Raw genomic sequence first — 26962 nt, forward strand, 5'->3', positions numbered from 1 at the left:
ACGTATTACTTGTCTCGAGGTTTACCCACAGAAATCTAGCATACTTATTTATTTGTTAAAATTACCTATTGAGATTCTCAAGTACATTTCTTCATACTATAAATTTTTATATATTCTTATTATCCAAGTAAATTGTAAACTTAAAAACTAAACAGTTCATGGGTATGGTTTATGTAATGAGTATACATGTTTCGTATAATCAAGTGGGATGCTACCTATTACCATACTCGTCACACCCACCCACTGAAATAATTAAAATTAATCTCATACTCAATCCTATCCTAAGGTTGTTCGTTGTCGGTGTTAAACCCTCCGGCGTTAAACCCACATCATCGCTGATGTGGTATTGCTTTTGCAAGCCTAGCAGTGTGAACGGGCGTTAACGATTGAAGGGACAAAGAGGGGGTAAGGAGACATGCGGTTCGATGTGGATGGTGATTAACGCCCCCGACGTTTATCAACAACGAGCAACCTAATTGATATATCGACATCTAACAAACTGTGTCTTTCGGCAATAGCGCCATAACATAAGGTGTCAAATTGTTATTACCCAATCTTGTCCAGCTCGGCCACAGAATAGAATCTCCCACTCTCGTAATATTCACCAAACGCAAGGGCAAAATTGTAATTCCATACCGGGACAGATAAAATCATAAAATGAAAAACGATCACAATCCGCCGTGGACTTGCAAGGACCCCACCATGGAATCAAATCGTGTCCGTCCATTGAATCTCGATCTTACCGTTCAAATAAAAAACAATAATTGTCATCCATTTGGTGTGTGTGAGGTAGCCAACAAGTGTACGTTTTACGATCCAACAACTCAGCGCCCACAACACAAGAATAAGAAAAATAAAAAAAAATTCTTTTGCCGTGTGTTTCCATTTTCAACCGTTAGCTTCAGGATTTACAGAAGAAATTGTGTGATCGATTTGTTGACTGTGAGGTGCGAGTGATGGATGATGGTAAGATGACGCAGGGGAGTAGTACGGTTAACGGCTTCTCTCCGGTGTCTTCTGCTCCTCCTGTCTTCTGGAAGTCTCGTAAGAGATCAGGTAATTCGAGTCTCAATCATTTGACCGTAGTTGACTAATTCCGTTAATTGAGTAGTTTTGAGCATGATTTTGACTGATTTAAGCACGATGATAAACCTGTTTTCTGAATGATTAGGTTCATAATTGAGTAACTCCGTTAATAATTTCACGATAATTCAGTAATTTGGTGAATAGTTTGACCGTGACTGAGTAATTCAATTCCGAGAATGATTGTGATAATAATTGACTACTTTTGCGAATGATTTGGACGGTAATCGTGTAATTTAGTGACTGATTGTTAAATCCTTGTTGATTTAAGCACGTAGACGTAGATAAGCCTGTTTTCTGGATGATTTTGTTCATAATTGAGCAATTATTGTGAATGATTTGGCGTTAATTGACTGATTCCGCGGATGATTTGACTGTAATTGAGTAATTCTGTTCAGTGAATGGCTTTAACATAATTGAGTAGCTTTGCAAATGATTTTGACAGTAATCGTGTAGTTTTGTGATTGACTGTTAAATCGTTGTTGATTTAAGCATGTAGACGTAGATATACCTGTTTTCTGAATGATTTTGTACAAAATTGAGAAATTTTGTGAATGACTTGACGATAGTTGAGTGATCCCGTGGATATTTGACCGTAATTGAATAATTCTTTTCGGTGAATATTTTGATCATAATTGAGTAGTTTTGCTAATGATTTTCATCATAATTCAGTAGCTTTGTGATTAATTGTTAAGAGATTGGGTTTTGCAATTCAAAAAGGGGTAGCGGCGCAGCTTGTTGCCTGCTTGCCTTTTGTGCCGATGTAATCACTACTTTTTTAAATAGATTGCTAATTTCAAAAAAAAAAACTAAATAAAAAAGATGCTAAATCGTTGTTGATTTACACACGTAGATTGACCTGTTTTCTGAAAAAATTGTTAGTAATTGAGTTAGTTCGTGAATGATAATTAAGTTATTCCGTGAATGATTTGACTGTAATTGAGCAGAATCGATCCGTTAATGATTTTGAATATAATTGAGTAGTTTTGTGATTATTTTGGCAGTAATTCGGTAGTTTTGTGATTGATTGGTTAATAGTCGTTGATTTAAGCATGCAGATAAACCTGTTTTCTGAATGATTTTGTTCATAATGAGTAATTCTGTTAAGGATGGAAATTGAGTAATTCTGTGAATAATTTGACAGCAATTGAGTAAGTCAACTGGTCAACTCTCTAACAGGATTGAAGTTTCATAATTGTTTCATTTGTGATTTGTTAAATAGATTTCACAATAAATGATATGAAACTCGAGAGATCTAAATCAAACACTAATGGAACTTGCAGCAATTGCAAAGAATCTGCAAAAGGACATAACAGATGATGTTAACAAGACACCTGAAAACAAAGAAGAAGAAGTGAATGATGAAAAAATGGAGGAATCAACACCGCCAACAATTTTATCTGAGAAACGTAAGGCTCTCTTTGAACCTTTGGAACCAATAATGGATTTGAATGGTAGAAGACCTACAGCTGAATCTTTACTCCCCCCACCCGACTTTGACTCTGCTAGTTACCCTCGTGGATGGCTTATTGGGAAGAAAAGGAAACTTGTAAATGTTGATGTCGTTGAAAGCATGCGCAGGATTGCAGTACAAGAAATGAACCGAAAGGTATCGTTTCTTTGCACTTGGGTTCAAGTATATAAGTAGAGGTGGGAAATGAACAGGTTTCGGAAAGAACATATAAATATGAGTCAAAAAGGGGCCTGGTCGGGATTGTCTTGTTGGCTTGCTAATGGGTTAAAACAGGTTTTGGTAAGAATGTGTATTTATATTATGAGTCAAAACGGGCTGTGTCAGGTTTGTGGTAAGTTGGGTAGCGGTTCAAAAACGAGTCGAGCCGAGTCAAGCCAGGGTGGTTTCGAGCCCGAGCTCGAAATTAAATGAGGCAGCTCGGCTAGGCCCGAGCTCAATCTTGATGTTAAACGAGCCCAATATCGAGCCAACGAGCTGAGTCGTGACCCGATTTGAGCTTGGGTCAAGCTCGGCTCAGTTACAAAAATGAACCAGCTCGGCTCAGGTCGTTTCAAATCAAGTTTTTTTAGCTAGTTTTATTTGAGATTTTATCTAGCGAGCTACGAGCCGCGATCTTTTTGAACAGTAGGTAAGAACGTATATTCGTAATATGAGTCAAAACGGGTTGGATCGGGTTTGGATGTAAATCTTTCGTGTCCTTTTCTCATGAATCCAAATTGGCTTGTAAAGGAACCGAACGGAGGATTTCGTGTTTGTTTGTTTTACTTTAACAAAACAAACGATCGAACACAACCAGTTAAACAAATGGGGTTTTCTTGTTTGTGTTTGTTCGTTAAGAAAATGAGCATGTTTGTGTCCGTTTGTTGTTAGTATAGATGAAGGGTCATGAACACAAACGGAAAATCATAACTAAGGATAGATGAACAAAAAATCCAAGGGAACACCAATCAAAAGTAAAGGTCAATCTGTTGGTCCTAAATAAATAATAAAACTAGACTATATTGTAATAAGTTTAAATGAATACATAAACAAACAAATTGGAAAAAAGTAAACTAATGAACGTAAACTGACGAACATAAGCGAGCGTAAATGAACAGACCCACCAACACAAATGAATGAACGAGAATGAACAAACCCACAAACATACACTAATAAACGTAAACTGTTCATGTTTGTTCGCTTAACTAAATGAACAAAAGTTTTTGTTCATGTTCGTCTGTTTATTAGAGGAATTAGAGGTAAATGAACATAAGTGGACTTCCCGTCAAACGCTTCATGAACCGTTCACTGAGCATTGGGTTCGTTTACAGGCGTATTAAATATGATTTAGAAAACTATATTATCAAAATACCAAGCCAAGTTTGCTTGAAGAAGATTGATTTATACAACCTCCTAGTTTTCTTGTTAATAATATGGGTTCATAATAATGTATTTTATTATTTCTTATTTTGGGTAAATCGGCAAAAATGTGTTGGTGCCTTTGCATGTCAACTAACCCATACGACATGTGGACTGTGCATCAGCAAGATAGCAACTTGCCTTTTTTATCTTATATTGGCTTGTGCGTGACAGAGAATAACATTATGAGTTGAACAGTGTTTCACCTGCCACCATAATGAAATAAATATCTAGTTATTTATGTATGGTTTGGTACTTTGGTTTCACTGGAGGTGGCAATCCTGTACCATAACCTTAGTTATTTATAATTTTAATTGGTCAATAAAATTCTAGCAAAAAATGTTACAGATAGTCAAATGAGTTGAAACTCACTCACACACCAGCGCCTAAATTTTATTCTAAGACTAGTGTTTTACTATCATAATTAACATTATTAATTGTAATTATCTATAAAAAAATTAGAAGTGGACAAAAAAGTTGTTACTCGTCAGCCAAACTCTATTCGAACTATAATAACAACCTGACCCGTTATCTGGCTCATCTTGTTCTTAACTTCTTACCAGCCTCGTACCAACACACTTTCATTTTTATCTTGTTTTAGTCACTCTAATGTACTTCTTTTGTGCTTAAAGTTATTAAAAGATATACTTTTCTCATGCTTGGTAGTGCAAAACTTTTGTAACGCTTGGATTCTAATGTAAGCTTGTTATATAAGTTTTTGTCGTGTTTGGGTTCTCGTTAAAATGCCCTGTAATAGCCCAAACACGACTAAGACATCTTCTAATTGCTCAACTGTACAAAAATTGCACAATGACTAAAGCGTGACAAAAATAATAAATAAAAAAAACGTTTTATAAGGAACAAAAAAATTTACTGTTAGGGCTGCTAAATGGGTTGTATTCATGGGTTTAAAGGTCAAGTTACAAATTTACATATATTTTGTTATGTATTCGAGCAATTGTGTTTAAAATATGCCAATTTTACATTTGAAATTTTAAATGTTGGCATAAGAAGTACGTAAATAGTTTAATTTATTACATAAAACACATATTCATGAAATTTATAAAATAAAATGGGTTAGACAGGTTAATATCACTGGGTTGAAGTGAATGCGCCCCGTTTAGATAAACGTTTAGACGAAAGCAAAATATGTGATTTTCGTATTAGGTTCGGTTCGTGTCTTGTTGTGTCACATATTCACACCCTAGGGGAGGATTTGTGATACAAATAGATTATGAATCTAGCTCTGAATACAGGACAGAGAAATTGGCGGGCTTAATGAGCAGTTGGAAGAAGATTCACGTGTCCTTGAACACCTTCAACTTCAGCTGCTGGATGAACGAAGCAAACGTGCAGAAGTTGAGCGACAAAATAATTTACTTAAAAACCAAGTTGATATGCTCATGAATATGCTTCAGGACCCTGAGCATATCGATGGTGATGATGATGATGATCATGATGACGGGCCAAAAGAACCGTAAGTCTTTTTCTTTTATTAAAAAAAAAGAATTGTGTATCATTTTGTAAAGTTAGAGTGCGATTGTTTCATGGTGCATCTTGTTTTGTGTTTTTTTTTTCATGTATGATGTTTATATAATTAGTATAAATAATACATAAGTAATGATACTGAAATAATACTAATTGTTATTTGTTATAATGCATCCAAATTCAAACCAATTGAATTTAAATAAACTGAAACTGATTTGGTTTTTAGTCGGTTTTAGAATTGAGTTCACTTTTTCGAACTTTAGTTATGCATTTATATTTCTTTATCACGGTATTTCATCAGTTTGGATAATTTAAGCAATTGCCATTTGGAACTGATGTTAACAATCTTTTGCCATAATGTAAATGAGCCATGTTTTGTTGTTGGGGTGGCCGGTTGGGCAATATCCAACATTCATGAGTCCAGGTTCGGTTGTAACATATCATTAACCCGTTAGAAGGTGATCCCGTAGGTTTGAAGAACACCCTCTGACGATCAACTCAATATGCAGATAGATAAGTATATTGCGGCTATAGTACAATGTAGCTCGAGCAAAGGTCACAAGGCATTTTACCAACCAAAGAACAAGATATCTCTTCGTTTACCAATATCAATAAAAGATTGTTTGCTTTTAAATTAAAGCATTTACCATCATGTTTTACTTCATCTACATATTCATTTTAACAAACTAATAAGAAATATTGTTATACCAGATTATTAACTCTTCGTTTACAACGGTAACTATTAACTTGACAGTTTTAGGTTTAGAATTGTGGATAGAAACACCTAGCAAGTTTAAAAAATAAATTCAAATGTTAATTAACATTTGTTTACATGCAAACTAAAATTTTCCATATGTGAACTACTTATAAGTGTAAATTCAAATGTGAATTAACACTATTAGTCAATGTTCTAAGAGTGTTTATGGTTCAGTTCAACCGGTTTTAACGAAAACTCCAACCCAAACTGCTAACTACGGTTTTGAGAAATGACAAACCAACTCGACCATGGTTAAATGGGTAAGATAGACCAACTAGTTTTACTGGTTCGAACCAACCGTGAAATATTCATTTGAGTTAAAAAAAATTAAATTAAAATAATAAAAAAAATTATGATTGTAATACATATACATAGATATATATTTCAAAAATGAATAAAACAATATATAAAATAATAAACGTTAAACGAGTAATTCAGTTTGCACGGTCGATTCCAAGTTTCAAATCACACCGAAGTATAAACCATGGAAACAAAACTTTTTAATCTTAAACTGACCAACTTGATTCAGTTTAGATGGTTAAATGGTTTCGACGATCAATGAATATACTGTTTATGAACATCCATAATTAGTACACACATGGCATGGTACAAGCTCACATGTGAATTTCTAATTATTTGAAAGAACTTTTTTTCAGTATAAATTGAGATGCAAGAGAAAGTCCATGTACATTAGGCATGCGAGTATAAGTTACAACACTAAACCATCATTAAATCAATTCAATAATGAACCACTACAAGTATACCAAAACTGCACTCTTAATGTTATCACAATCTTCATACAAACATAAAAAACATGAAAAAATAATACAGTCCCAGACTGGCAGACTATGTTTACTACCACCACCATATAGGATACACAATTTCCTTCGTTTTTAAATCGAGCCCTAGAAAGAACCCTAGATTAAATCTCACAACCCCTAAAGAATTTTCATTTTTCCATTGGAAACTGATTGTTTTACATGTTGTGCATGACATAAAGCCTTTTGACTCCCGGTCAAACCATAACAAGAGCCATCTTCACCTAGGGTTACAGCAAAGTAGAGATAAATGGTGCACAAGAAAGCAAGTAGTGCAAGTGCGGTTAACAAGAAGCGGTGCCGCCTAACGATTGTTGAAAAGTTACCCAATTCCTCAGTTTTCGTGTGTTGCTTTTTGACTGAAGATGAAGAAAACACGGTTTGTGTCCTCCTGTGAGGTGAAGTTATTACACCGTCCAGAACCATACTGCTAGAAAACGGGCCTTACTTTGACAAAAGGGCCCCTACTTTGACAAATTCTGAAATGGAAAATGAACGAAAACATTAGACGAAAAAAAAAATACATGTGATTTTGGCCCATTAGTTATGAACGGGCCATTTTGGGTTTTGTATTAGGGGTAAACGAGCCAAGCTGAGTGTGAGCTACTGGAGATCGGCTTGCTAAAAGCTTGAATTGAGTCAAGCTTAAACAAGCACATGCGTAAAAATAAAACGAGCCCAAACCCAACCTTGAGCTTCACTTATCAAGCTCGCCGGGGGGGGGGGGGGGGGGGGAGTTGCAAGCCTATTATTTATGTAATATATTAAATTAATATTTATATAATAATTATTATTGTATACAAATAAAAACTATAATATAATTAAAAAATAAATATGAAACAATTATAGAATATATAAACTAATTAATAAATGACAAATGAGCTGAGCTGGAGTTAAAAAAAAAGTAATCACGAGCTAAGCTCCAGCTCTCATAAGTTAAACAAGCTCGAGCCTAGTCGAGTTCAGGTTCAGCTCGTTTACACCCCTATGTATTATTATCTTGATTCTCAAACGGGTCAAAGTGTCAACGGGTTAAACCTAGCTAAAAGGGAAAGGGTCGAATAAGTTGAAAGTCAACCAAAAGCTAAAAGGGAAAGGGTCGAATGAGTTGAAAGTCAACCAAAGTCTAATTTAAGTGCATACAATGATGCAACCTCCAAAATTGTTTTTATTTAAAGATTTATTTTTAAGAAAGCAGTGTGTTTCCGTAATCAAAATAAACATTATTTATACAAAAACTAAGAACATTGATATAAAGTGCTTACAAGAAATAAAAAAATAAAAAATTTAATTGTTAATTGAAACCCACTTTGGCCTGTTACTCAACCCGTCCAATCTACCAGCCCAGTAAGATAATTGGAGATTGAAAGAAGTTTGTATCAATGAAGGTTTGTGTTTTAACACAATGCCTCCAATTAAGGTCATTTCTGAAATTTAAAATAATGATAAAATATAAAGCAATTAATAAGTAGTAATTAAGCAAGGGCAACAAGAATGCAACTAGACAAGAAACAATATTGAACCTAAACACATGCCTACTCTGAAAGAAGTGAAAGTAGATGGAACTTATAGCTAGAAAGTAGATTGATCTTGACTAGCTTGATGTAGCTTTTAGCAAGGTAAAGACGTTACACGCAAACATCATTGTAAAGGAACATGTTTGTGTACCATCATATTATACTTATAAATGCAAGCATATTATTAATGAAGCAAAGATCAACATATAGCAAAGCTTACTTACACCTTACAACAATCCATACTACACTTTGTTGTTCTTAAGTCTCCCTCCATTTATATTATAACAATAAATAATAATAGTAATAGTAATAGTAATAATAATACTCCTTTCTCAGTTCCATTCTTTATCATCATCAAATAATTAAAAACTTACTTACCACAAAATCTCACTTAATCCTCTTAACTTTAAGTGATTAAAACCTAAATGCGAATGGTAAATCATTGTCTAAGTTCAATTAGTAATCGAATATGCTAGCGTAACAATAATAATCCAAGTCCTAATCCTAAATACTGGTAACGTGAATCAAAGTTCGCCAATTGGTATCATAATGCTTATAGATCTAATTAGGTTTCCCAAACCTAGATCGTTTAAATTAACGCCTATAGATCAATCAATCAATCAATCAAATATATGCACAAATCTAAACGAACATCAAGTAATTATTATTATTCACAAATTGGAGTGCATCAGTGAATCAGGTATTTGAGATCTGATCGGTTTAAAATAATATGAGATGAACGAGAGATCTAGCGTAAGGTAAAGTGCAGAGATTTAGGAACAGAAAGATAATAAAAATAATAATAATAAGAAGAAGAAGAATATGTATATGTGAAGGAAAGACCGTACCGGAATGGAGAAGAAAATGGCGCCCAAGACAACGGATCAAGATCTTTCTCTGTGAACGAATGAGTGGGAGATTATTTAATAGATAAATGCTATGTCTCCAATATCAGCAAATATAGTTTTTAAAAGATTGGGTTTTGCGATTCAAAAGGGGGTAGCGACGCAGCTTGTTGCCCGCTTGCCTTTTGTTTCGATGTAATCCAATAAACAATCATATATTATAGAAGCAATTTAAGATAACTTGATTAGGTTTATTATGTGTGTGTGATGAAAAATCTTGGGAAGATGTATACGTTAGCATTCATTCAATTATCGTTTGATGTTATCGATTCTTTAAACATGCTTGTTTAAATTTTAGTTCAAACCTGATTTGGTTTATAAACCGAAGTTAACCATGACAAAGCTTTATAATTGATTAATCGAAACCGAAGTTCAGTTTTTGAGCTTATATTGATTAATCGAAACCGACAGTTCAATTTATATATTAATGCTAATGATTATGACATTAAATAAAATAGCAACTCATAATTTACATATTGAAAGTTGAATACTATTTAACTCTACACATTTTGTTTACATACACTCAACACAAAATTTTGGTGGGTTAGACACTTTTACATTAACGATTTTATAATCCTCTATGTTTGAAGTTAACCGTTATTATTCGTATTCAGTAAACTAAGGTATGCTATTTATGTTTTCCGAGTAATGTTTATAATTTTCATGTTTTTACAATTACATTATGAACATCCAATAAAAAAGCCACAATTGTGACTAAACTTAATACTCTATGTTGTCCCGTTTTTCTAATTGTTACGTTTTGTGTATTAAAATCCTTCATTAAATCAACAAAATTAGATAGCACGCTATATACGTTTTTTTTGTCAACATTTATGGTGTTCCTCATTTTCATATGGTAACCTTGTTATATTATATTACAAAATCAAAGAAGTATAATTTTGTTCAATCAACCTCTTCCAATAAGATGAGTAATTCAAGCGTTATTCATTTTAATATTCTTTATTTACCCTTCAAATGTTATATAATAATGTTTTTTTTTTAATAAAAGTGCAGTGTCAACGCCAAGGATCCATGAGTAGCATTTCGAACGGTAACAATTTATTTATAACGCTTTAATATAGTAATGTATATTTAAATTTATTTTGTTGTGCTATTAGCTTCAAGTTAAAGCTTACATCAAAGAATACAATATACTATAAACGTGAACAAGCATTTCTACCCTGCGCGTTGCGGCGACGGGTTAAATGCGTTACATGTTCGAAAGCTATCACGTTTTGCGACAGGCACGGGGCGAGAAGTCGGTTGATATAGGTTCGATTGTTATGGTAAATGTTTTGTGGCAAAAGTTTCATTACCAAAGTTGATTGGCTAAAAAGTAAACAAATGAATTAAGTTGAGGGGTAATTATTTTAAACTATTATGATAAAATTATGAGAAAAAAAACTTTAATGTTTACCTTTTAAATACATATATATAATACTTGTGAATGTTTAGTTGAACATAGTAAATGTGTGAGCGTAGGAAATAATGGTTTTTAATATATATAATGTATAGTCAAATAACAATTGATTTTTTATGTACTATATGTCATAATCCTTATGAATGGTTAGTTTTACATAGTAAATGTGTGAGTGTACGTAGGAAATAATGGTTTGTAATATATATAATGTATAGTCAAATAACAATTGATTTATTATGTACTATCAGTTATACAAAATGCAACATACATAATTAGCCAAAAAATAAGTAAACTAACATAATGGAATATGTTATAACCATCCTTTCAATGTTGATTGACAATATATTTTAAATACATTTTAACACTTAATGTCAAAATTCAGCTTTGGTTGTTTTTGTTAGCTTGTAATAAATAAAAGTGTAGCATAAGATGTAATAATACCACCAACCAAAATCCAATTAAATTATTACGTTTATTTTGAGTGAATGTGATGAATACTAACTATTAAAATTTTAAAGTATATTGTTTAGATATTCTTACTGAAGTTATTAATTTTTAAAAATATATTATTTTCTACATATATTAATACCACATTAGTTTACTTTCCTCAGTACAGTTGACAATATTTTTTGGGTCCATTATAAATGTTTAGCCAATTTGTCTAAATCCAATTACGTTATCATTTGTATATAACGTGTACGCATTTTTTTGGCATGATGCTTCGTAAGGACAACCGACATGATAAATGTCAGTTATTTTTTTGACAATATAATTTCTTATGTTACGTCCTTAAGTTCTATGTTATGTGTTTGCAGTGTTTATTACAACATTTATTTGTGAAATATATATGTTTTTATAGGTTTTTTCATGTTTCTATGATTTTTACATTACATTTATTTGTGTATTTAAGTTACGTATGTAATAAATATCATGTTGTCATCCCAAAAAATATACTACAAATTATCTTGTCATTTAAAATTATATATGTTTATTAGACTATTTCTATATTTTCACCATTTCGTACACGGGTCAATAGCCTAGTAATAATATAAAATAACATGTGAATTCATCATGTGAAAATAAAAAATAGTTTTAATTCCAAATCATATAGACTTCGTTTGAGAGCATCGGTACTAGCAGCCTAGTTATTATACACTTATATGTCAAAATCATGTGAAAAATAGATCCCATAGAGATGCTATGATCTTAAAGTCAAAACCGAAATTATACGCAAGGTTCTGACTTATTTTGGTCTTCGGGCATCCAAAATGTTTGACCCGCCTCGAAGATGCGACAACATGCTTGCTCGAGACTATTATGATTTAAAAACCAACTAAGTGGTTCAAGAGGTTAGCGCTTCCATAAAAAGGATTCCAAGGGGTTCGGGAGTTTCGCCAGGACAGGAACCAAGAGGCAGAGCCCTTTGTGGTATTCATATTGGAAATTTTATGTTACATGGTTCAAAAGTAATTTGGAAGTTGGTCCGGATTTGCATTGCCGATAAAAAGTTGCATGCAAATTTTATTATATGAGCTAAAGTTCACAAGTCAGCAACCGCTTGGTCCATCAATGGCAGTTGGTTTGCAACAACCATGAGCATTTGTAACCGTGCTTAATGTAAGTTATCATTAGTTGGTTGTTAATAGTAACCGGTAAGTTGGGCGATCAATCACTTTCGAAGTTATTTTACGATTTTGATGTTAATGTAATTAAATAGTCATCAACAATTATAACCACCAACTGACATGCTTTTCAAGTGTTTTGTTTTGTTTTGTTTGTATGCTTGTTTGGTGTTTTTTGTATTGTTTATGTATTTATCTTTCGAAATAATGTCAGGATTTACATCTTTGTAGTCTGTAGATTGTTACATTGTAAGTGTGAATGTTTTGTATGTACGTTAATATAGTATGCTGAATGATGGGTGCCACCCAAGATACGATCAAGCACCTTACCATACAAAGTGGAATTCTAGAGCTTAGAGGTTTCAAGATTCAAGTATAAACTAGGTAAACAACACGCCTCTTTGCGGTGGCATAGCATCGCGAATTCAGTCGGTATTATAAGTTCGTTATGACACCGGAGCACTAATAAAAAAATAAAATATAAACCTCGAAAATAGTATGGCACACATACAACTTTTGATCAAAATGACGAGAACTTAGAAACGATATTGGCACTCGTATAGCCTATGATACAAGTAACATATTTAAAATGATGTTTACTCGATCGTTAAAATCCAGGCATTGCGGCGATGAGCCGATGCGAATTTGGCCAGTATCAAATATGTTTGTTACGGTTCTGAAAATAAACCCAAATAATAAATTCTTCAACTTAAAATATTTAAAACAAATAGAATATTAGAAAATGTGTATATATAAAAAAGAAAACAAATAAAAAAAAGATCCATACTCTACCAAAAATCACCATGGAAATACCGAATGAAAAAAAATTCATGACTCCCTGCTTGATATGGGCATCGAACCCGGCTTAAAACATGGCCATTGACCAAACGGATAGAACAACAACCATCAAGCTACATATCCTTGTTTAAACTTTAAAATTATTTGACTAAATATCCAAGTGTTCAGAAGAAAAACTTGTGTGGCACCAACATCCAACTTTTATTTCTTTCAATGACATATCTAATAAGACTGAATAGGATTTTAAGAGTTGTCACGATCATTCACATCCCTTTCAGTAGGCAGGAAGGGCGCAGAAGCTACCGTGCAGCATGACTTTCTTTCTTGAGTAAGGTAAGGGGTACAGTCCTACGGAAACGTCCTCTTATCACAGCTTGAACGGGATTCATTGTTGGGAAGAAGACGAAGTCGATTCAATCCAACTCCAACCGACCGGCTGAAGAGATATTTAGTCATGAAATAAATAAGAAAGATATTATTCCCTAAGAGCCTATATATATAATTAGAAGTAGATTAAATCAATGGAAACTGTCTAAATGTTTATTTTACCTTTTGGATTCCTTAATTTGTTTGTTTGGTTGACTTTTTTTCCCAAAAAGTATTCACCAGAACATGATCTTCTCCGCCTATATTCCGATCAAACATGAGCGTTCCGTTTGCATTAGTAAAACAGTGGTGTTTGTAATTTTTAAACAAATGTCTGTATTCATTAAAGTGTTGTCTCTCGGTGTGGTTGAATTTGTTACGAAATCTTAGAAGCATAAAATTAGAAAATTAAAGTAAAATTAGTAGTAGTAATAATAATAATAGTCAAATTAAAACTTGGCAACAAATTCATAGACCTAAGTTTTTTTTAACAGTTTATAAGTAAAATTAATATTATGCCTAAAAATTAGGTATATTGGTTTTTAATAGTCCTAACTATTGCCTTTTGGTTACTATTAGTCTCAACTAATGAATTGGCTACTGATGGTTCCAACTTTTAAAGTATTTGTTCCTAATGGTCAGTGACTAACTGAATCCTAACGTCGTTAGTTTCAGGTCGTCAGGAAAACGTTTTTGGCCGGAAAATTCAAATTTATTCCCAGAAAGCACCACATGAACGCCACAACCACCTCCAATTGACTCACCGCTAACCAACTACCATCATTTGAGCACCATCAACCGATTCCGACGATGACGACCTCAATAATTGGGGCTTTTACTAGTAAAAGGTTCCTAAAGGTCCGATACGAAGTTACCAAGATGTTTGGGACGAAATTGTTGAGTTTTCGGGAAAAAAATTGAGTTTTCCAGCCAAAACCGTTTTTCCGGCGACCTGAAACTAATGACGTTAGAATTCTGTTAGTCGCGGACCATTAGAAACAAATACTTTAAAAGTTGGGACCATTAGTAGTCAATTCATTAGTTGGGACCAACAGTAACAAAAAGGCAAAAGTTGAGATCATTAAAAACCAATATAAAATATTAAATCTAAACTTGGGGGCTAAGTAGAGATGAGCAAAAATCGGTATGGTACCGAACCGGTACCGGTACTGAAATCGGTACCGATTTGATACCGTCGGTATCGAATCGGTACCAAAGTTTTGAGTTTTCGAGACCGGTACAGTACGGTACCGGTATTTCCCGAATTTTACCTTAAATACCGGTACCGATACAAAAAATTTACGATTTTCGGGATCGGGATTTTCGGTACCGGTACGGTACCGAGCTCATCCCTAGGGCTAAGTTTAAGGGAAAGGTTAAAATACAAAGGGAGACAAAAAGAAGAAATATAAGAAGGATTTGTGGGCATATAAAAAAACTCCTCAAAAAATTTCCAAAAAAATAATAAAAAAATCATCACTCAAAAAATAAATAAAAAATTAAAAAATTAAAAATGTTTTCCTCGTCATTCCCGTTAAAAAAACGCCAAAAAGACACAATGCAGAGACAAAAGACACAATGACGAAAATGAACAAAAGACACAATTATAACTAAAAAAAGATACAATAGATCGTAAAATATAACACAATGCCGAACAAAATATAACATAATGTTGAGTAATATAACACAATATCAAGAAAAAAAAACACAATCAATGACGAAAATAAATACAAAACATAGTAATAAACAAAAAGACACGATAATCTTTTTCCCTAAACATTGTTTTGTCTTTTTAAGAGCGAGGAAGACAGTGAAAACATTTTTTTGTCTTTACTTTTTTTATTTTTTTATTAAATTTTAAGTTATGATTATTTATTTATTTATTTTTTTAATTTTTTTAAAAAGTTTTTTTATGTGGCTATAAATCTTTCTCATATTTATTATTTGTGTCTCTCCTTATAGAATAACAAATATAGACTTAATTAATTTATATTATATTAGTAATATTAAATATCGTGCTTAAAATATATTATCATGATTGCGATAAATCTAAATGAACTTTGTTTATGTCTAGACTTGGGGGCTAAGTTTCCTTGTTACGTCTATAAATTGCCCCATCATTCACTGATCCATCAAATAAAATACAACTAGTGTTACACTCGGCGCAAGTTAGTAAACCACAGGCGCTGGTAAAACCCAAGCAATATCGACCCCAAGCGTTGAGACGGTAAACCGACGTGAATTGGGTCGCTTTGGCTACGCACATTATTGTACTGGAACTAAAACAAAAAATATTATAAAAATTGAGGTGGACCAATGAGGTGGCTAGTGAATAAAACTCGAGCGTTGGTTACCTGACGTTGTCGAACCCAGGTGTTGAGGCCATGAGTGCAAGCAAATTCGGTCGGTTTTCGTCAAATTTGTTAACCGAAAGCCAAGACTCAAAATGGTTGAAAATATTTTAGCCAACAATATCGTGAAGAAATAGGCGATTGGACAATTCTAGCATGTGTCGTACCCTGCGGCTTTTTCAGAATTGGAGGTTATGTACATAGTACTTCAAGCGGTCCATCATCACAACTTATTTGCAAAGAATCAAGTTGTTGTTGAATTATGATAGCAACCAAAAGCAAAGAAATATGTTATACAATATATTTATTTTTTCATTTTTATTTTCTAGAACGACTCATAATATACTCTTAATTCACTCATATTAACCACACATATCTTTGACTTAAGTTTATGTATGGATGAAAGACGCATTACTATTACAATGTTTTTCATGAGATGATAATACAATATATGCTAATATGCATACACCATTTGGGATAAACTACTAACATTTAGAATGTGCAAGTTGTGGTTCACGTTAACACAAATTTAGTAAGTCTCAGTTACCCTCATTATGATACTGGAACTAAAACAAAAAGAGAACATTCTAGAACCTTCTATCTTAACCTTGTTACTCAAATTTTACCTTATCTAATTAATTTAATTTGAAAAAAAAAATAAAAAGAAAAAAAAACACAAAACTAAGTGTCGTGCACTTTTGATGTGTTCATATACATACATATATATGTTTTTTATTATTATTAGCTTATCTTTTAATCCTTAAACCAATTTTATCTCTATCTCAATTGTATTTAAATCTTCCGCCCTCCACTATAAATAGAGCCTCTCATTCTCATTATTTTTCACACCAAATTTATCTCATTCCCTCTTTTCTCTATAGCATAATCAAGTAAGTTTTACATGTTTTCCTTGATGTTCTTCTTATTTCTTTGATTTTGATTTTGTTCTTTTGAATTTTTCTTGGTTGTTCTTATGTTATTGAGTTTTCTTTTGTATCTTCATATTCATAGTAGTTCATATATCCTCCCATGATCATCATAAATTAGTAATAAAACCCTTACTTTTTGCCCTAAAAGATTATGATGATCATGCTATTTTAAGAAATCATAATTATTTTCTCAAAATCTTGGATCAAAGTATAATTTTTCCATAAACAACTATGAATATTTTTATGATCTTCAAAAAAACTCATAAAGTTATAATAACTAAAAATTATATTTACATAATTGGTCCTTATACTTTCATAAATGTCAATAAATATCCTAAATTATAATATTTACACTTTAAACCCTATACTTTCCTAAATGTCAATAAACACCCAAACTATCTGATATTGCACTTTTAACCTCGTACTTTATTATTTATCAAAACCATACTAAAACATTTTGAGTTAGTATACAAATAGAGTGTAAACCGGGTATGTATATATCTGATAAGCAAACGGTTCTGTTGAAGGCAAGAGTGACATAAATAATCCCATTGGACCCATAGCTCTTACCTGGGAATCAACTTGCTGGAGGTCATGCTCTTGGTTTAAAACATTATAGTATGCGACACTTAACTAATTTAAAAATCCAAACATAATCTAGGGCATCCCGTGACCTAACAAACTCTTGTTCGTGTTCGTGTTCATCCATCAAGCAATGTGTGTTCATAGCCCCCTTTTCGTGCTTTTAAACATTTTATACTTTAGGGTGGAAAATGTGACAACTACCCGACCCGACCCAGGTACCCGTTTTCGAATCCGATTCTTTTTTTATGATTTAAAATTTGATTATTAATCTTTGTAAATTTAACATTAAATAAATTATATACATATATATATATTTCTATATTACTTACTAATAATAATAATTTCTTCCCGCCTCTTTTCTCTGTTGTCGCCGTCCCGCCTCTTTTCTCTCTTGTCGCCGTCCCGCCTCTTTTTCTCTCTTGTCGCCGCCCCGCCCCTCTGCTTAACCCTTAAGCCTTGAAACCCTTTTTCTCTTAACCTCTTTGCTTGTCCTTTGGTTCTTCCCGCCTAAGGATGTCCGCGCAGCTCCACGCGCCAGACTCCTTACAAGGAAGCCTGCGTGAAGACCAGCTGTTCCCGCGACGCGCAAAGGATTGTAATTCTTCCCGCGACGCGCTAAGAATGGTTGTTCTTCCCGCGGCGCGCTAAGGATTATAGTTCTTCCCGCGGTGCGCTAAGGATTGTAGTTCTTCCCGCGGCGCGCTATGGATTATAGTTCTTCCCGCGGCGCGCTAAGGATTGTCCTCTGTCTGCCTTCGCCCTCGCGCGCAGCGCTCGAGTCTTCTCGCGCTAGACCTTAAGCCTTTCTTCTGTTTAGGTCAGCCTGTATGCTTTTGAGATATCTTATCTTTTGTTTGAGCTCTTTAGGTCAGTTCCGACATCTGTCCGAAAAGCCACTTTCGGCGCAGCATGCGCACCAATCCTATTGGTTGACAGAAAAAGTGACTGACATTATCTTTTGAAATCTTCTTTTGCATGTCTTGATCAGTGTTTTATCTGACTCCTCCCATGCTTTGACCTGTAACCTGTCAGCTTTTCCCCATCCCCTGCAGCTGCCGGCATATCTTTTGATATCTTTTGCTTTTGTTTTCTTGTGCTTTTTAATATCTTTTGTTTGATTTATTAAGATCTTTTCCTCCTTTTAAGGGATTGTGTTCCCTAGGGTTTTCCTATAAATAAAACTATTTTCTTGTTTATTAACACTACACACACTACACTTAAACACTCCCCAAACCTTTCTCTCTTTTGCTCTCTGCCGTAATTCCTCAGCAGCGCCATCCCTCTCTTTGCCTCCGTCTTCTCTTCTGTTCTGCCTAGAATCTCGGTAAATATAATTATATATATTTTAATTTGTTTAACTAACAGAAATCGATACTTACTGCATATATTCAAGACATAAAAACCAATCGTTAAACCAATAACCTCTTATTTATAGGTTAACTTGTGCTTGTTTAAAAGTTGGTTCTTGCATTATCTTTCAACACACCTTTTTCAGGTGAGTAATCTCGTACTTAATCCCCTTTTATTTTTAACATTTTGGGATGTTCATGTGTTCGTACAACTTGAGTCTTAAACTTGTTTATGAAACTTATGTTGCGCAAAACCCCATGTGTTATGGACGTTTACTTGGCTGTTTATTTGTATGTGTGAATCATTAACCGCTTTGACGGCCTATTCCGAAGTTTTCATGGATCCATTAGATGAACACGGGAGACCTATCGTTTACGGTTTTCTTGTTTTGTTACACATGCACGTATGATTTCTCGTTTTTGTGCTCAATTGGGAGCACGGATTGAACTATGAGCTATGATCTAAGGCTTGATCACAATCTGATTACACCCTATGTTAAACTCCAGTTAAGCACATGTTGCGCGCAGTGTTTATTATTATTTATTTATATCTATTAAACTTGATTTCTCACCGACACGCAAGTGTTGACGTTTTATTTTAACACATGTTCAGGTTTGCTGTAGCTGCTTTTGGGAATCTCAAGGACACGTAGGATGTTTACTTTTTGTTTGGACCTAGATTAAAATGTAACAAGACAAATTATGTTATTTGAATATTTTAAGTTATGATATGAATTATGTTACTTTATGATTCGTGTTCTGCGCGTGCGCAATGAAATGTATTTATTAAATATAGACACCCAAATAGTGTCACGAGTAATGAAACAATACGTGGCGCCCCAATGTATAATCCGCCATCGGTCGGGGTGTTACAGATTGGTATCAGAGCTCCGTGACTTTAGGATAGGTGGTTAGACGTAACGACCTAGAATACCTAAGAGTCCCTTCTCGCGCATGAGAAATATCTCATGTTTGCGCGCTAATTGTTAATTACTCGATATTTATAAAATATGCTTGCGTATACGCAGCACATGATTTCATGTTTTATTCGCGATCTTTCGATTTTATTGTTAAATTTCAATTTATTTCTTTACTTGTATATTCGTTTGTTGTGGGGATTGAAAATCCGAGAAGTCATGGTGGTACATGAATAGTTGATTTTCAATTACCATTAACTTTATGTTTTAAATTGAAGATTTGAAAAGTCATGGTGATACATGAATTGTCAATCTCCAATATTCATTTACTCGATATTTTAAATTGAGGAGTTGAAAAGTCATGGTGATACATGAGTTGTCAACCTTCAATGCTCATTTACTCGATATTTTAAATTGAGAATTCGAAAAGTCATGGTGATACATGAATTGTCGATTTTCAATTCGAATTCTTTACCTGTGTTAAGTTTGCATCTAAATTCATATTTTACTTCAAAATTTGATAGCATTTAACTCCGCGAAACAAGCTTTACGACGATATACTTTGCGCTAAAACGATTTCCCATACCAAGATATTAACAAAAATTAAAACTTTTATAGAATGCCTCCGCTATCTCGCCGTTATCAGAGGAGAGAAGCCGCGCGCAGACGTAGGCAGCAACGTTCCCAGGAAATGGCCGCCGCGATAGCCCAAGCCTTAAACCAAAATAATCCCAACCCCTCCGGATACAATATTAAATCCTTTAATGCGGGTAACCCTCCGAAATTCACAGGGCTTGAAGGAGCCACCGTAATGCTCCAATGGCTCGAGAAAATTGAGAACACCTTCCTCCATACCCAATGCCCTCTAGACCGACGAACCTTATACGCCTCAAGTGTCCTAGAATCAAGGGCGCTTACTTGGTGGAACGGAGTAGCTCATGCGCGTGGCGCAGAGGCTGCTTCTAGCATGCTCTGGGAGGAATTCAAGGAACTTTTGACTCGAGAATTCTGCCCTCCCAACGAAATAAAGCGCATTGAGGAGGAATTTTGGAACTTGAAGCAGTACAGTGGCGAAGCGCGCGAGTACGCTATGCGCTTCCACGAACTAAGTTTGCTTGTCCCACACCTAGTTACCCCTTCCCGCCGAGCCATCGAGAAGTTTCTTGGGGGTCTCCCCATGGAAATTCAAGATTCTGTATGGGCCAGGAACCCAGCAACCCTCTCTGACGCCATCGAGTTGGCCGCTGTGCTCAGCGACAACCATGTCAGGGCAGGAACCCTGTTCCTGCGGGGAGCCGAAAAGACCAAACTCACCAAGACTGTCCCAGAACCAACAGAAACCAAGCCAGAACCCTCAAACCGTAACAACCTCAAGCGCCGGCGCAAAGCCTACGCGCTTACCAACCCGCTCGTTGTCCAGCAACCCGCCTACCAACCTCTAGTGCACGCTCCTAACCCACTGTCAACTTACCCAACACCCCCTGTAGTCCATAACTATGCCTTAACCAATCCCGCACTCCCTACCCCGCCAACTAAGAAACCTTACACAGGAAACCAACCCTTTTGCCCAACCTGTAGACTTCACCATCCAACTCAAGTCCCGTGCCGACAATGTAACCGATGTGGCCGTACTGGTCACACTGCTGAGAACTGTAGAATCCTTCCCGCCAACCCAATCGCGCAAACACCACCAACTTACCCGCTAAACCCACAACCAACATACCCTAATCCACGACCCAGGTCGTGCTATAACTGCGGTGACCCCAGTCATTTCCGGAACGCGTGCCCGAGACTGCAAGTACAAATTACACAAGCTAATCCGGTTAACCAAATTTCAAACCAAGTGACGCGTGGCCGAGCTTTTAATATAACCGCGCACCAAGCGCAAGCGAATAATGACGTGGTTAATGGTACATTTTTACTTAACGGACAATATGCATCTATACTATTTGATACTGGCGCCGATAGAAGCTTTATTTCTCGCGCATTTGAACAAAAACTTGAGCGACCGCGAGTAAACTTAAACGAAAACTTTTCAGTTGAATTGGCTAATGGTGAAACTATTTTAATAAACTCCGTGATCAAAGATTGCACGCTTAACCTTAATGAACATGATTTTCTAATCGACCTCATTCCCATGCCTCTTGGAAGTTTTGATGTGATTATTGGAATGGACTGGCTCTCGCAAAATCGCGCCGAAGTAATCTGCGCCAAGAAGTTGATTCGCATTCCTCGGGAAAATGGTGAAAATCTTCATATCTACGGCGAGAAACCATCTAACGGTCTTAAACTTATGTCATGCTCTGAAGCCCGAAGACTTTTGCGGAAGAAATGTGTCGCATTCTTAGCTAATGTGATCAAACCCGATGAAGGAAAGAAGAAACTTTCTGAAATCCCCATCGTGCGTGACTTTCCTGAAGTCTTTCCCGATGATCTTTCTGGTTTACCTCCCGTTCGAGAAGTCGAGTTTCGTGTTGATCTTGTCCCTGGCGCATCCCCCGTAGCCAAATCTCCTTATCGACTTGCACCCGCTGAAATGCAAGAATTAGCAAGTCAACTTCAAGAGTTGACCGATAAAGGATTCATTCGCCCTAGCTCTTCGCCATGGGGTGCTCCGGTGTTGTTCGTTAAAAAGAAAGACGGTTCGTTTCGCATGTGTATCGATTACCGCGAGCTGAACAAGCTCACCATTAAGAATCGGTATCCCTTACCGCGTATTGACGACCTCTTTGATCAACTCCAAGGTGCCTCTTGTTTCTCCAAAATCGATCTCCGTTCGGGCTATCACCAGTTGCGTATCCGCGAAGAAGATATTCCCAAGACTGCCTTTCGAACCCGCTACGGTCATTTTGAATTCTTGGTCATGCCCTTCGGTTTAACCAACGCACCCGCTGTTTTCATGGATCTAATGAACCGGGTGTGTAGGCCTTTCTTGGACCGATTCGTGATCGTGTTTATCGATGACGTTCTGGTGTATTCCAAAACCAAGGCCGAGCATGAGCAACATCTTCAGTTGGTGTTGCAAAAGCTTCGAACCGAACAACTCTATGCCAAACTCTCCAAGTGTGAGTTCTGGTCGGATGAAGTACAGTTTCTTGGTCATGTTGTAAACAAGATGGGTATTCATGTCGACCCATCCAAAATTGAAGCAATCAAGAACTGGGTTACACCGTCCACTCCTACCGAAATCCGTTCCTTTTTGGGCTTAGCTGGTTACTACCGGCGATTCATTGCGAACTTCTCAAAAATCGCCGTGCCTTTAACAGCATTAACGCACAAAGGCAAACCGTATGTTTGGGGCTCTAAGCAAGAAGAAGCTTTTCAAACGCTCAAGCAATTGTTGTGCGAAGCTCCTGTTCTAGCGTTACCTGAGGGTACTGACGACTTTGTCGTTTATTGTGATGCCTCCAACCAAGGTCTCGGTTGTGTACTTATGCAACGAGGCAAGGTTATCGCTTACGCGTCAAGGCAACTCAAAATTCATGAAAAGAATTATACGACTCATGACCTCGAACTTGGTGCAGTTGTATTTGCCTTAAAAATCTGGAGACACTACCTCTATGGTACTAAGTGCATCATTTACACAGACCATAAAAGCCTTCAGCACATTTTTGATCAAAAGGAACTTAACATGAGACAACGCCGATGGAACGAACTCATCAGCGATTACGATTGTGAGATCCGTTATCACCCTGGAAAGGCTAATGTGGTAGTCGATGCGCTCAGCCGAAAACCCAGCCAACTTAACTGTATCTTGCCGCGCACGCAGCTTCGCTTCGCGCCGATCCAAAACGATCTTGAATCGCGCATTCGCGACGCGCAGCGCGCATCGATCAGCAAAGGCAACCTTCGCGCCGAGTTAGCGTGTGGTGCAGAAGTACATCTAGTCCCTAACCTGAATGGAATTCTCTGTTATCTCAATCGTATCTGGATCCCCAATGATGAGAATCTTCGCTCTGTCATACTGAGTGAAGCGCACAAAACCCGGTATTCCGTTCATCCTGGTGCTGACAAAATGTACAAAGATTTGCGCCTTTCTTTTTGGTGGCCTGGTATGAAAAAGGATATTGTTGTGTTCGTAGCTAAATGCCTAACTTGTTCTAAGGTAAAAGCTGAACATCAACGCCCATCTGGTTTGCTCGAACAACCTGAAATTCCTACGTGGAAATGGGAAAGTATAGCAATGGACTTTATCACCAAGTTACCCTTGACCGCAAGCAAACATGATAGCATTTGGGTAATAGTGGATCGATTGACCAAGTCTGCCCACTTTCTGCCCATTCGTGAAACCTACCGTGTTGAACAACTTGCGCATCTATATGTCAAGGAAATTGTCTGCCGTCATGGTACTCCTTTGAGCATCATATCCGATCGCGATGGCCGTTTTATATCTCGCTTTTGGAAATCTCTCCAATCTGCGTTAGGAACTCGTTTGGACATAAGTACTGCATATCATCCTCAGACTGACGGACAGTCTGAGCGAACCATCCAAACCCTTGAGGATATGCTTCGATCTTGTGTTCTTGATTTTGGAGGTAATTGGGATTCACACCTACCTCTGGTCGAGTTCTCTTATAATAACAGCTATCATTCCAGCGTCGGTATGGCCCCATTTGAAGCACTTTACGGTCGAAAGTGCCGTTCACCGATTTGTTGGAACGAAGTGGGTGAAGTTCAAATCACAGGACCCGAACTAGTTCAAGAGACAACCGATAAAATCGCCAAGATCCGTGATCATCTGCTGACTGCCAGAAGCCGACAGAAGAGTTACGCAGATCGCAGGCGGAAGCCTCTCGAATTTCTAGTTGGTGATCTTGTTCTCCTCAAAGTGTCGCCCTGGAAGGGTGTTGTCCGCTTTGGGAAGAAAGGTAAGCTTGCACCTCGTTATGTTGGTCCATTCAAGATTCTTGCGAGGGTGGGAAAAGTTGCCTACAAGCTTGACCTACCGCCCGCGCTCAGCAATGTGCACCCAACTTTCCATGTATCCAATCTCAAGAAATGTTTAGCTGACGAGAACCTCCACATACCACGTGATGAAGTTCAAGTTGATGAGTCTATGCATTTCGTTGAGAAGCCTGTTGAGATTATGGATCGCGAGGTAAAGCAAACCAAGCGCAGTCGCATCCCTATTGTTAAAGTTCGTTGGCAGTCCAAGCGCGGAGCCGAGTTCACTTGGGAAAGGGAAGATCAGATGAAGATCAAGTATGTAACACCCCGACCAAAGGCGGATTATACATCGGGGCGCCACATATTGTTTCGTTACTCGTTACACTATTGGGTGTCAATATTTAATAAATATATTCATTCGCGCACGCGCAACGTAAACACAAGATAACATAAATCAACATAAATCAATATATTATAAGACAAAATATTCGGACAATAATAACTTGTCTTGATACATTTTAATCTAGGTCCAAAAATAAAAACGTCCTACGTGTCCACAAGCTCCAAATGTAGCTACAGCAAACCTGAACATGTGTTAAAATAAAACGTCAAACACTTGCGTGTTGGTGAGAAATCAAGTTTAATAGATAATAGATAATAGATAACAATAATCACTGCGCGCAACACGTGTATGTCTGGTGTTTAACAAGGGTGTAATCAGATTGTGATCAAGCCTAAATAGATCATAGTTCATAGTTCAATCCGTGCTCCCAAATGAGCACAAAAACAAGAAAACATCTGTGCAAGTGTAAACAAAGAAAACCGTAAACGATAGGTCTCCCGTGTTCATCTAATGGATCCATGAAAACTTCGGAATAGGCCGAACAAAGCGGTTAATGATACACACATACAAATAAACAGCCAAGTAAACGTCCTCAACACATGGGATACTGCGCGACTAAAGTTCATAAACAAGTTTAAGACTCGAGTTTGTACGAACACATGAACATCCCAAAACATTAAAAATAAAAAGGGATTAGATACGAGATTACTCACTTGATAAAGATGCGTTGAAAGATAATGCAAGAACCCACTTTAAACAAGCACAATTTAACCTATAAATAAGATTATTGTTTTAATGATTGGTTTTAAGTCTTGATTATAAGTTAGCATAATAAGTAACTTAAACAAATTATTATATATTATAGATTACCGGAAAACAGGGCAGAACAGGAGAGAGGACGAAGGCAGAGAGAGGAGACGGCAGAGGATCAACGGCAGAGAGCAAGGAAGATAATAAGTATTTGTGTGTGTAGTGTTAAGAAAATAGCATTATTATTTATAGGGAAACCCTAGGGAACACAATCCCTAGAAAAGGGGAAAAGATCTTCAACAGGATCGAGCAAAAGATAACAAAAGCAAAAAGGTTCCAAAAGCAAAAGATATCAAAAGATATGGCAGCTGCAGGGGATAAGGAAAAGCTGACAGGTAACAGTAAACAGGCATGGGAGGGTCAGATAAAGGTACTGGTCAAGCATGGGAAAAGCAGATCTCAAAAGATAATGTCAGTCACTTTTTCTGTCAACCAATGGGGTTGGTGCGCATGCTGCGCCAAAAGTGGCTTTTCAGACATAAGATAGGTCAGGTCAACAGCACAGAAGATAAGACATCACAAAAGTAAACGGCTAGATTAAACAGAAGAAGACTCAAAGGGTTTAGCGCGAGAAGGCATCGAGCGCGTGAGCGCGAAGGCAGACAGAACAAACCTTAGCGCAATGCGGGAAGAACTACAATTCTAAGCGCGTCGCGGGAAGAACTATAATCCTTAGCGCGCTGCGGGGACAGTTCGCCTCGCGTATCGCAGCAACAGATGGTCTTCACGCAGGCTTCCTTGTAAGGAGTCTGGCGCGTGGAGCTGCGCAGACAACCTTAGGCGGGAAGAAACAAAGGACAGAGAAGGGGGGGGGGTTCAAGGCTTAAGGGCGGAACGACGACAAGAGAGAGAAAGAGGCGGGACGGCAACAAGAGGGAAAAGAAGGCGGAGAGAAGAAAAGGGACGGGACGGCGGAAAGGAAGAGAGAGGAAGAGGCGGGAAGGAAAATATTATTAGTAATATATATATTTTAAATGTCAAGTTTTAAAAGAAGAAAAAAAATAATTAAATTTTAAATCATAAAAAGAATCGGATCAGGAAACGGGTACCTGAGTCGGGTCGGATTCGGGCAGATGTCACAAAGTACCCGCACCTTTTCTCTGCGCATCCTACTTCGAGATAAATTTCGGGAAGAAATTTCTTAA

The 26962-nt window shown here is 36.4% G+C and overlaps 2 protein-coding genes across 2 annotated transcripts; one reads left to right on the forward strand and one right to left on the reverse strand.

The window, feature by feature from the left end:
• Window positions 1-956: 956 nt before the first annotated feature.
• LOC143581777 (protein HEADING DATE REPRESSOR 1-like) lies at window positions 957-5476 on the forward strand. Its single transcript, XM_077064476.1, has 3 exons — window positions 957-1056; window positions 2367-2692; window positions 5212-5476. The coding sequence occupies exons 1-3, from the start codon at window positions 957-959 to the stop codon at window positions 5434-5436; spliced, it is 651 nt and encodes a 216-aa protein (XP_076920591.1). The 3' UTR covers window positions 5437-5476.
• Window positions 5477-7090: 1614 nt separating this feature from the next.
• On the reverse strand, window positions 7091-7476 carry LOC143581778 (uncharacterized). The gene has a single exon (XM_077064477.1). The coding sequence runs from the start codon at window positions 7442-7444 to the stop codon at window positions 7139-7141; it is 306 nt and encodes a 101-aa protein (XP_076920592.1). The 5' UTR covers window positions 7445-7476; the 3' UTR covers window positions 7091-7138.
• Window positions 7477-26962: the final 19486 nt, after the last annotated feature.

The sequence above is a fragment of the Bidens hawaiensis genome, unplaced genomic scaffold (assembly GCF_021521415.1).
Source record: "Bidens hawaiensis isolate Kalapana, Puna unplaced genomic scaffold, B.hawaiensis_p1.1 tig00031174_1, whole genome shotgun sequence".
Taxonomy (NCBI): Eukaryota; Viridiplantae; Streptophyta; class Magnoliopsida; order Asterales; family Asteraceae; genus Bidens; species Bidens hawaiensis.